This window comes from Epinephelus moara, chromosome 14 (assembly GCF_006386435.1).
Source record: "Epinephelus moara isolate mb chromosome 14, YSFRI_EMoa_1.0, whole genome shotgun sequence".
Lineage (NCBI taxonomy): Eukaryota > Metazoa > Chordata > Actinopteri > Perciformes > Serranidae > Epinephelus > Epinephelus moara.
The window spans coordinates 8238050-8250314 of record NC_065519.1 but is presented as its reverse complement, the minus strand read 5'-3'; the positions used below and the strand labels follow the sequence as shown (position 1 = coordinate 8250314).

Here is a 12265-nt window from a genome sequence, read left to right as displayed (position 1 = left end):
CTCCTCGGTGGAGGACTGCGAACAGTGCCCCAGCTGGCTGGCTAGCAGCAGAGAAGATGGCTGCAGAGGGGATTCTCAGGCCAGTGTCTGAAAACAGAGCACCGTTTGTCATGTTCAGCGACGACTAGCCAGCGTGTCACCCTGGTTGTTCCGTCGCTCGGTTCCGCTCGGATTCGTCGGAGGGGACAAAACAACATGGGGTCGCAGACTCTCCAGATCCTGAGGCAGGGGGTCTGGGCTTCAGTCACAGGCGGATGGTACTACGACCCCGATCAGAATACATTCGTCAACGCTTTACACCTCTACATCTGGCTGTTCCTGCTATGTTTCCCCTTCACTCTCTACATGGTGAGCCTCGTTGTCTTTTTCACTCCTTTATTACCCTTTTATTTGTGTTTTTATCTCAACTGTTGACACCGTAAGTTCCCCAAAACCCAAGTGTCCGTTAGGTTAGCTGCCACAGGATACTAACGGTCGGTCTCGGTCTATTATCTGGAGCGGAGACAATGTAACGTCCCATTAAACTAACGAAACGTAACGAGATATTTTCACCACACACAAAATATTTTACAAAACCAAAAGGTTGTCGCGGTAACACACAGATGAAGCACATTTAGACAGCAAAAATGGCAAAATAATCTTTAAATGGCTGCCCTGTGGAGTGCACTATCCACCACATAGATTGGACCGGACTGCTCTTTTGTTTAAATTCAGTGTTTATCACAGTGATGCAGTTTAAGATCCGTCAGGATATTACCAGTCGATTACACCGTGCCAGGCTGTAATCAGTGAATTTAATTCCCCCACCCCCCTCTTTATCTAGTTGTTTTCCTCCTGTCGGTAGTGATTTGCGGTATCACCAGTTTTCAGAAGCTACCAGCTGTGACTGCAAGAGCACAGCTGACAAGGATGTAATCTGGCAACTGTAATGTCCAAGGAACACACTCAGTGGACTGGCTGCTGTTGGCTCACTTCACTTATCACAAGGTGTCTTTGTGTTAGTCTGAACTGTCTCAGGACCTGACACCTCAACTTAAAGTCCACTTGTGAATATATTTGTGTGTCAGACACAAGCTGCAGAGCAAGTTACAAATGTGTGTGATTGATTGTGTTGCTGCACACACATCTCTATATCTCTATAAGTGTAATCAGGTCAGAAAATGGCTGTTTGCTATGCATACTAGTAACTTCTATATCTAGAAGCTGATGTTTCAAACCGGGTTGTGGTTTCCGTTCTATTCCTGGAGTGGAAATACGCTGGTCAGCTCTGTGGTTTATATTGAGCCACAGGTTTGAGCGCTGCTGCTGTTCCTAATAACTGCAAACAGATGCAGCAGCAGGGGTGGGGGTATCTCAAGGACAACAGAGACAACGCAGGAGATGGAGCTCAGACACCTTGTGGTAAACAAACAGGTGACAGTCTCCCTCCCTCAGCAGTGTCGCTATTAAAAGAGGCATTAAAACTGTAATTGAATGCTGTAGTTTTTTGAAAGGCTGCCAGTGTGTGTCGTAAATGATGGGGACGATGGGTGAGATAATGCATTTAATACTTCTAGCAGCTGTGTTTAGAGGAGATAAGTTGGATGCAGGAGCAGTGGCATCACTAGAAATGTTTCACAGGGGTGACAGGGTGAGCCAAAAAGCCATAACTGAATACACTTATACTGTTTCAGTATATAGGCTTGTTGAAAACTGTGTCAATATGGAGCATTAAGGATTCACACACTGATATACTTTGTTTTTTATTTAACAGTTAATCAACTCAACTTTAAATATGTCACCTTTCACACAAACATGCAGCCCAAAGTGCTTCACATGGCAAAATAGCAATGACAAAGACACATAACAACAAAATATTAACCAACCAAAACAGAACAAACTAACAAAAAAGATGATTAAAATTCCATAGAATAAAAAGAGAGTAAATTAATGAATACTTTATAAGAAAAATAAACAGAAGACATAAAAAAGCACAGTAAAAAACAATTGTTAAAACCTAAAAATCAAGACTGTAATGTTACCCAACATTTAAAGCCAGATTAAAAAGATACGTCTTTAATATACGTTTTAAAATACAGAGAGAGCTTTAGCCATGCTAATATCCAGAGGTAGTGAATCCCATAGTTTAGGAGCGTAAAGAAAGAAAGCACTCTCACCTGTACTTTTGTGGGACACATAAGGGAAGTTTAAAAGTAAAGCAGTGGACGACCTCAGTGATCTCTTAATAATGTCACTAATTGTCTGATGTGCATAGACTAATACTTGTACAGTAACATTTTGAGTTCCACAACAATCCTTTTTAATGGGTTATGTATCTGTACATGTGTCAGGGGATTTATTTTTCCATCAGATTGGCTTGTTTTCCCTTTTTTCTATAAAGGACAAATATACAGCTTTAATTTTAAGGAATGCTTTCCTCCCCAACAAGCTATGCCACATGATTGGTACCAATGGATGCCTTGGGTTGTCTAGTTTCACAAGATACCACTACCTGCCATCTATCAATCCATTTTCATCCGCTTATCCGGGGCTGGGTCACGGGGGCAGCAGGCCAAGCAAATCACCCCATATGGGTGAGTAGATAATGGCTGAATTTTCATTTTTGGGTACACTATCCCTTTAAAGACAGTGATATCGCCCTCTAATTATTTTCGTCTGGGTTGGCCAGTGAGGAGGGGCAGCAGTTGTACTGGGGGGTCATGGACACCCCTGCGAGCCCCTCTTTGGGGCGCCACTGTGCAGGACTAGGTTGCAGTTGGGTGCAGTAGTTGGTCGCAGTTCCTCATGACTAAATGTCCTTCAGCAAGACATTTTTAAACTGTCCTCCTGCTGTCTTGTTTCGTTTTATTTTATTTCGTTTTATTTACACACATGAAACATTTTTAAAAGATACAGTAAATCAGTGGTTCCCAACTGGTGGGTCGTGGTCCAAAAGTGGGTCGCGGGTCCATTCTAAATGGACCACAAGTGACTCGTGAACGTGTCAAGTTTGTAAAAAACACACTTCATTTTGAAGTACAGTGAATTTCTGGGTCAAGCTTTTATTTTGAAGTGCTGTTTCCTGCTGTAGAGTGAGTGAATGACCGCTGTTTGACAGAGACAGCAAACTAGCTTGACAACATGGCCAAACGCAAGTATGATTTTGAATATATTAAACCTTGTGGACCTTGAACAGCGTCATTCTGCAGGCAGCATTTTACAGGAAAGAATTACAGCTATGTAATGTACAATATTTGTATTTATCTGTCAAAAATTTTAGACATTTATTGTCATTTTAGAGACAAAATGTTCATGATATCAGTTAGAGGTTTTGAAAAATGCATTTCTCCTTCTTTTTGATCGTATCTTGAGTTTCATTGTCAAGAAGAGCAAAATAATCTTGGACAACGACAATAATATGTCCTTACAATATCAGTCCTTGGCCCCTGAGATAAATAAAATGAAATATACAGTCAGCATCATCCTGATCCCTCTACAGTGTCAGATTCCCTCTATAAACTAACTTCTGCTTCTCTCCATCTCATCCCAGGCCCTGCAACCAACCATGGTGATTGTGGGAATCTACTGTGGTGTTATTGCTGCCATGTTCCTGCTGCTGAAGACGGTGAACTACCGCCTCCATCATGCCCTGGATGAGGGGGAGGTGGTGGAGCACCAGGCCAAGGAGAGTCAGGGCAGCAGAGGTGGCACTGAGGGGGCTAACGATGGCGGCGTCACCCGTCGGGAGGACAGCAACGGCCCGGGGTAAGTTCACGTCTTCCGCGGCCCGATGATGGACATTGATATCTGGAGATGTAGGACAAAGACGCTCCAGGAGTGTGACTAAGCTGCTCAGATGATGAGGCAGACACAGTAAGGCAGTGTAGGAGTGTTGTGTGTCAGCGAGGGGACATCATGCTTCCTGATCAATGATGGTGAAGAGTCACAATGGAGCGTGGCTATGGAGTCATTTAAAGGTGATGTCATCTGGAGTTGTCTTATCAGGGCTGAGGTCAAAGGTCGAGTCCTTTGCAACCCAGCTGCTACAAGAAGGATCAATATATCACTTTAAAGGCTTCCTGATAGAACGAGTCAAGCCAAGCTGCAACAAATCAATTTATAGACGTGCCTGCAGAGAGAGGTAGTAGACACAACAGATGTTTTAGGCTGAGTCTAAATTATTGAATGATTGATGAATATTGATGACTCTGGTGATTTCACAATGAATAAACACAGGTGTGGTTAAATATAGGTGACCACAGCTGGTTGTGCTGGCTGCTTGCCCAAAATCTCTGTGTGGCAATTTTAAAAAGTCCAATTGGAGTGCTGTCCTAGTCGTTCTTTTTATTATCTAATTAAAGATCCAGAACCAAGTCATGAAGGTCTAATTATAGGTTGAGCATATTGTGTCTTATTTCTTAGCACACTCTCAAGAGGCGCGTCTTGCCCGAATTGTCTGTAGGGCAATATAAAAAGTCAGATTGGAGTGAAAGCCTTGTATTTCCTTTAAGTTAAATTACTTTCAGGCTGCTTTCAGACCTAGAGTTGTCTTGCTTTCGTCTGAATCAGGGACTGATTTTGTTCCAAAGTTGTATAATTGCCTAGAGTTGGTTCGTGTTCTCACGGCAGCATTTACAAGCGGACCAGATCAAATGCCTTGCGTGAGAAAGCTGCTCTTGATTGGTCAGAATTTCCATGTGGGAAAAATCCAGGAAGTAAAGCAAACGTTGAAGAAGAGTACACTTGCAAGATAAATGTGACACTTTCTAATGTCACAATGGAGGGACAACTACGCAGGTTGATTTTAGCGCTGCTCATCGTGGACTATATTGCTGTCATTGTTCATTTTAGTCAAACCATACAGTTTGAAAACGAGGCGCGACTCCAACTAGAAAACAATGTTTTGATGCATTGGATGTGCTGAATGTGCATATTAAGGCAGTACAGGAGGAGGTGCACATTAATAATCCTCCAGGACTGTAACATGCTCATGTTTAACCCAAACAATGTGTCATGTGACTGCAGTTGGTTCAGATCCAGGTCGGAACACGTTCTCACCACAAACCGCACCAGAGTTTGTTTGTAACTGGACTGAGACCACCTCTTCAAGAAGGTCTCAGTCCGGTTGTTTTGGTGCGCACCTGAGTGTGATTGCTATGTTCACACCTGCACAAACGAACCGCACTGAGGGGGCAAATGATCTTGAGTTCGATTGAACGGAACCAAACAGGGCAGGTGTGAAAGCACCCTTAGAGAGGTTGAGTGCAGCAGAAATGAGTCCTGAAACCTGGAATTGATTTAGCATTTTAGCACTCCGGGTTCCCTCATCTCAAAATCAGTGGGTTTTCACAAGCTGGTGGGTTAACACAAGCTTAAAAGACTTTGACGATTTGTTCTCCAACATAATATGCATGAGTAAAAACACCACTTGTGAATTCTGAAGCTTTTATGTGTCTTAAAGAAGGCGGTTGCTTCCAGACTCACTAAATGAGACGAGAGCGTCATCCTGCAGAACACTGCTGTACAGCCTAGTTGTGGTGGCGATGGTTAAGTCATGTGACCGTGGTGTAGTTCATTTATAGCCTAACGTTAGCTTGTTACTTCTGGTGATTGCATTTACACTTCTAAAGTCATAATAGTGGTGTTCATTTGTGAAGGGTATCTTGCTGAACAAAATGTTGAAGTATCATAAATGTTTGCCTCAGAGTTTATTTTCTGCAGTCATCCAAAATCCAGTGGAAAAGTCCCATCAGCTTTTTGTCGAGGGAACCAGGGCGATGTTTACTTCTTGGTTGGCCTACAAATAAACGTCATCCCTGCAGCACTCTGTAAATCTGTCCACACTGTGGCTTGTGCGAAGATGTGTGTTGTTGAGCTTTGTTTTAAAATGCATCACAAAATTATTGCTTAGAGCCTATCCAAACTACATTAATCATACTTAAAGATGCCCTGCTGAGTTTTCTTGGAAACAGCGTTTCTGTTTACTTTCACTGTTACTCACCAAACACATTGTTTGTATTCTTGAAGCCTAACAAACATGTGCAATTCATTTCCTCCTGATAAAACCGTTTCAGAGCCGATTTTTTGTTATGAAACCTGCATTGTTTACATTCATGTCTGCTAGCTAGCAGTGATTTCTGCTGGAGCACTGCTGTGTTTCTCGGTGCATCACAGACACTTGTAGCCCAGTGATATACTGTAGTGTGAAACAGTTGGCAGAAACGTGCATCAAGTCACCCACATTTATGTCTGGGCCCACTCACAGAGACATCCCTCCAGGGACCTGCTCGTGGTCACAAACTCCACAGGGTACTAATAAGTAAATTTCTTTTTCAGTTGTAAGTGTGAACCTTTCCGAATATACAGCTAGTTTTTCAATTATACCAACTTTTTTATGTTCTGCTCTGCTGCCATGGTGCTATACCTTATGTCCCAGTGTGTGTGTGTGTGTGTGTGTGTGTGTGTGCAGACACATGAATATCAACTCTTATAATTACATGATAGGACTTGTTATAGGTACTTCTTATGCCACAGGTTCCTTTGCAGAGTTGATGATCTAAAAATTAATGCGATAAGATGCTCCAAAATTTAAATATCTAGATAGGGGAAAAACTTAAACACATGTTTTTCCTCTTACCTGTAGTGCTATTTATCAGTCTAGATAATTTTGGTGTGAGTTGCCAAGTGTTGGAGATATCAGCTGTGGAGATGTCTGCCTTCTCTCCAATATTGTGGAGCTAGATGGCTTGTGGTGCTCAAAGCGCCCAAAAAATACAACAGCAATATCTCTTTCCAGAAATCATGACCCTGTTACTCAAGATAATCCACAGACCTTGTTGTGAGCAGCTTCATGTAGGAACTATTTTCTTTCTACCGAACTACACCCATCAGCCATATCACCACACAGAAGGACGAGTGCATCTACTCATGGACAAGAAGCTCACGCTCATGACAGTGTGAGATGTAAACATTAACAGCGTCCTCCTTGGCTGAGCTGTAATGTTAGCTAGCTCAGTGGGGCTAGGTGAGCTAGCAGTAGATGCACTCTTCCTTCTGTGTGGTGATGCAGTTGGCAGGTGTAGTTTGGTAGGAAGAAAATAGTTCCTACATGAAGCTGCTCACAACAAGGTCCGTTATCTTGAGTAACCGGGTCATGATTTCTGGAAAGAGACATTGATGTTGAGTTTTTCAAATGTATTTTTTCGGCACTATGAGCACCACAAGCTGAGTGCCATCTAGTTCCATTATATTAGGGAGCAGGCAGATGTGTCCAACACTGTGCAACTCCCACCAAAACAATCCAGATTGATAAAAAGCACCACAGGAAGTAAGATGAAAACTGTCCCTTTAAGGCTATGTATGGTGACAGTGAAATATATTCTAATTAATACTTCAATTAAGGTAATTAATGAGCTCATTAGTGTGAGCGTTATGTTTAGCATGGTTGAACAATAACATAAACAACTCATTATGAATTGCACAAGTTGAGAAAGTAATTTACATCCACTGTGTCATCAGTCACCATGAAATAAAGATTACTGTCACATGTTAAAAAGTACAGATTCTGTGTTACCTCCCTCTGAATGCCAGGCGTCATCCTTTTTTTTCCTAATGAAGAGTTTTAGCTCTCATTCAGAAGAAACAAAAGCCAGCGAGCTTCCAGCGTTTTACTGCCCATGACTCGAAGACGTGACTCATATTCACATTCCAGAGGGAGTGCTTAGCAGGATGCTGAGAGAGGGGAAAGGCAACGGGAAGAAGAAGAAGGAGAGCTCTCGACCACAGGGGCAGTCGCAGTCGCAGCTTTGCCCACACATCTGGCATTACATTCCAGGTTGTGTGAGTTTACAGTAGAGCCGACGAGCCGAGCTGAAGTTGATTAAGGTGTTTTTGCACCGCCGCCCACTCATTTTCCCCTCACTGCTCCTTTTTCCAGTCTCCGCTCATGCGCTCCGCACGTTGTAGTTCATTACTCGGAGTGTTTGTGTTGTGGTTTGACCCGTTATGAAACATTTTTGGCATATGGAAATGATTTATAGACGGTCCTGGCAAGTTGTTTGTTTCGACATACCAGCTGGTTAAAACAAGCACGTCGGGGCTAAATATAGGCCTGGAGAAAAGCTACATGGATGCTTTCAACTGTTTTTGTGCCCTCAGTTGATTTTTAAAACTCACATAAAGGGCCTGTTCAATAAAGCTACATGATTTGTTTTGCCCTAAACTGAGTCAGGTGTCCAGATTAAAGGGAGGGATGTACAGTAAATAGAACAGAGCCAACTGTACATATGAATCAAACAAGATGAATGTCACTTTTCATCTGTACCATCTGTTTAGATTTAAGAGAGGAAGTCCACTGTGCCTGTTCTGGTAATACAAGTGTATGCATGTGTGGGTGTGTGTGTGTGTGTGTTTCTGCACAGGGATCCTGGAGGGGGTATTGAGATGGCAGACTTCATCAGGCAAGAGACTCCACCAGTGGACTGCAGCTCCAGGAACTCCTATATTGGATTGGAGTCTAACCAGCAGGTAAGCAGAGCACTGGCCTGCTGCACACTGTGTACAGCACTGGGCTGAGTATAAGATAATAAGACGATGATGAGTATGAGGCCCAACCCCCGCCTGATGACATTTATTTCTTGTCCTCAAATTCTAGATAACCCATTTATTTTCAAATGTAATTTACTGGGAAGAAACACAATCTAATATTCAGGCCAACCCTGAATTTACTGTCAGGAACTGTTTGGTTTCGGTTTACTGTCACACTGTACATCTTTTCTGAACTATAAGTGAGGTCGTGTACTGTCACGGCTCACACCAGTTCAGTCTGTGTTTGAAATGACTCCCTGTTTAATATAGTGTAGAAATGATTGACAGTCAATGTAACCAAGTGCATAACCAAGACAATGGTGTCACAAAATCCAAGTTCGAAGATTTTTTATCTTGAGAATTCAAGTACTCAGTTTGGATGTCCGTATTCGTTCAACAGATAGAGTAATCAATTTTTTTGATGCTTTTTGTTGTTGTGTTAAAGGTCAGGTTGCAAAACTATCTGGTCACATGTGCAGGCCTTCAGTCAGTCAGAGACACAACTGCAAACTTTAGATTTTAAAATACAGCAGGAGTGCAATATCGTAGGTCATAGTTCAGATTCTCGAGCGGGTCAAGAAAATCAGACCCATGCAGGACCTTGATGGGGATTGACTCTCTTTTTGAGCCAGCCTCAAGTGGCCATTCGAGGAACTGCAGTTTTTGGCATTTCTGTGTTGGCTTCATTTTTCAGGCCAGAGATTGCCTTATAATGGTCACGTGCTTCAGGCTCACTACTGCAAGTGGCATTATTTTTTCTCCCAAGCACTCTCAGCGCATAGTCCCATCCTACTGTGCTGTCATTGGCTAGTAGTAACTGTAACCATGACCTCTGTGCATTAACCACCTCCGACCTTTAATTTAATTTAATTTAATTTGATATTTTATTTTTTTTTATTTTTTTATTTTTTTTCATGAGTACTTGATAATAACTTAATGTGATTACTCGAATATGGAAATTGCTTAAAATGCCAATCCCCAGTCCACGTTCTGAGTGTGTCCTAAAGTGCCCTTAAAAACTCCCAGTGAAAAAAAGTAATACCCATGGCATGTACACTGCTCTCTGTTAAAAATCCTGCGACACAATGCTATGACTTGTCTCTTGACTCGTGGTGCAAAAATTACAGTTGTGCTCCACTACAACACCCTGTTATATGGGGAGTGATGAGTGTGAACGAGGGAGTGATTGCCAACACAGCCTGACTGTCTTTTGAAATACTGCATACAGCCTCAATTAATTTGAGAAAACATAAGATATACTTAATGATTAAAACATTCAGGTTTTGTGTCTTGGTTAATAAAAACAGAGTCCTAAAAGTACTGATTTAGTTTCAGAGATTGTATGCATTATTGTGCGAATGAATGTGTGTTTGATTTTCAAGAAAATTGTGTCCATGTATCAAACTGAACTTCATCTGATTCATCCAACACCAGTTTATTCACAACATAGTTTTGTAAACCACTGCTTGTGTTACAAGTGTTAAATGATCAGTGAACGTTTGCTACACAGTACAGGGAATAATCTTTAATATTCCCACAAACAAACGCCATCAGCTTTTAAACGTCCTCTCATTTTAATGCAACATGTACAGTGCTTACTGTAACCCAGCTAAGGTTCCCACAGACAGCTAAGACAAACCTAAGGCACAGAAGTCCAGGTCTGCAGCTGACGTTTGTTATTGCAGGACCAAAGGAAGGACTTGTTTGTGTGTGTTTCATTAGGTATGATCCTCACATAGCTCGCTGTCAGCTGATATCTCGTTAAATATTCAAAGTTATTTCACTGTTTTATTCTGGAGATATATTTAACCTCTGAATCCCCATGGGTGCCGCGCTCCACGTCTTTGTACTGTGTGTCCTTGAGTCGCTAATCAGCCGGCATGTTCCTCTCAGCTGCTGTGTAGGGAGTTGGAAGGGGAGCCAAAACTTTTCTCTGTCATGACAGTGAAGAGGTGCCAGCTGTTTGTAACACACAAACAGGGTCTTCTTTTGGATGTTGAAATCTCTAATGATCACACACCTTGTCACTTTGCCTTTAATGAACATTTTACTCCAGAAACTTGCTTTGTGATATCTTGATCATCTTTTTCAAAAGGCAAATGGCTTAACATGTCTTTTTGTTCAAATTTCAGATTGCATCCACACATGGAAGAGCAACAGTAGCCAAAGGTGACTACGACTACCTTGTCATGTATACTGAAAACATATGCCAAGTTATTAAAGTGATACAGAGATGCTGTATGAGGCAATGTAGTGCACAGCATGTGCCACCAGAGGTCAGTCTCTACTGGTGGAACAGGCAGCAGGCAACTATGAGTGGTGGGGATAAGGTTACAGGACAAGGGAAAAGAAAGCTGTCAGCAACCGCAGAGAGTTTATTTTGACCAAACCAGAAATGGTGATTGTTGGGAGAGTGGAAGGACTAAACAAGGCAGTTTTGGTGTTATGAGGTGTGTTTTGGATGACTTAACAAGGTAATTAAATTAGTTTTAGTTTGGTGAAAGAGAGAAACTTGAATTCAGAAGGTGTACGGTTGCATTTTTCTGTTTAGTAAGGAAAATAGGTGAAAGAATATTTCCTTTTCGGCATTTTGTGAGCTTATTTTGTGTATTTATTAGGGTGAAAAAGCTACGGAAACTTGTGGAACTTAGCAAACACCAAGCTCAAACTCATCTTAAGCCCAGTTCAGACCAAAGATTCACGTGTGGTGTGAAGTGGCCGGTCTGAGCTCGACTCAAGCCGGCTGTCGGTGTAACCTGCAACTCCGCTGGTCACATTGCCAGTGGTTGGTTTTCGAGCCAGGGTATGAAATTAACAAAATATTTTGGGGGCAATTTTGGCCCCCACGGTCTAAAAAATGGGGGCATTTTCGAAATGTTTGGGGGCCATCAAAAAATTGTAATTATGTTCTAACAATAAGCACATGAAAAGCAAAACCAACTAAGATAGTGTCTTCACTCTTCAGTAGAAACCACTAAATGAAATAAATAATGGGTTACATAAAGTTATGGTTGCAAAATATCACTCAGATTTCCTATAATTCAACCAGTTTAAATGTGATGATTTAACCATTAATCTACTGAAAGCAGTACTAATGTTTCACCACATTACAGTTACTTTTACTGTTAAAAAGGCCAAATTACTATAAATTCCTTAGATCCAATCCTGGAAGTAAGTTAATTTAAAATTTAACATTCATTCTACCTTAATTTTTCATTGAGTAGACACAGATCACCCAAGAAATGGTTAGTCTGTACTTATGGTACAGCAAAGCCCCCTCCCCTTCTCTGTCAGATTACTCTCACGTAATCAGTGCAATCTCGTTGATTATGTCTGGAAAATGAGTTGTAGACGTGATGGTAAATTAATTTAATGAAAATAAAATTATACTTTAATGTCAGATTGTAATACTGTTAAAAATATAAATACATATAGTTGTTTCAAAAACTTGGGGGCAAGTTTGGCCCCCGGAACATGGCTTTTGGGGGCATTCCTGGATAAATTGCGGGCCAAATGGCCCGTGGCCCTTGCTAATTTCTGACACTGTTTCAAGCATAAGGCCGGTCACCTGTTTCTACAGCCAATCAGCTTGTTGTGAAGTCCGCTGATCAATTCAAAATGACCGGAGATGGCGTGTTTGCTTGCTGCAGCAGGTTCTCCGTCCCTGTCCTCATATGTGCTGGTGTCAGACGGTGGGTCA

At 41.8% G+C, this 12265-nt stretch overlaps 1 protein-coding gene across 2 annotated transcripts in view; it reads left to right on the top strand.

Annotated features, from left to right (window-relative positions):
• pcnx1 (pecanex 1) overlaps nucleotides 1-12265 on the top strand; it is a 54772-nt gene continuing 42507 nt past the window's right edge. For both annotated transcript variants that reach the window (XM_050062890.1, XM_050062889.1), the window contains exons 1-4: nucleotides 1-348; nucleotides 3530-3744; nucleotides 8400-8505; nucleotides 10698-10734. In XM_050062890.1, the coding sequence (XP_049918847.1) occupies nucleotides 196-348; nucleotides 3530-3744; nucleotides 8400-8505; nucleotides 10698-10734 (511 nt within the window). In that variant the 5' untranslated portion in view covers nucleotides 1-195. The remainder of the gene's footprint in view (nucleotides 349-3529; nucleotides 3745-8399; nucleotides 8506-10697; nucleotides 10735-12265) is intronic.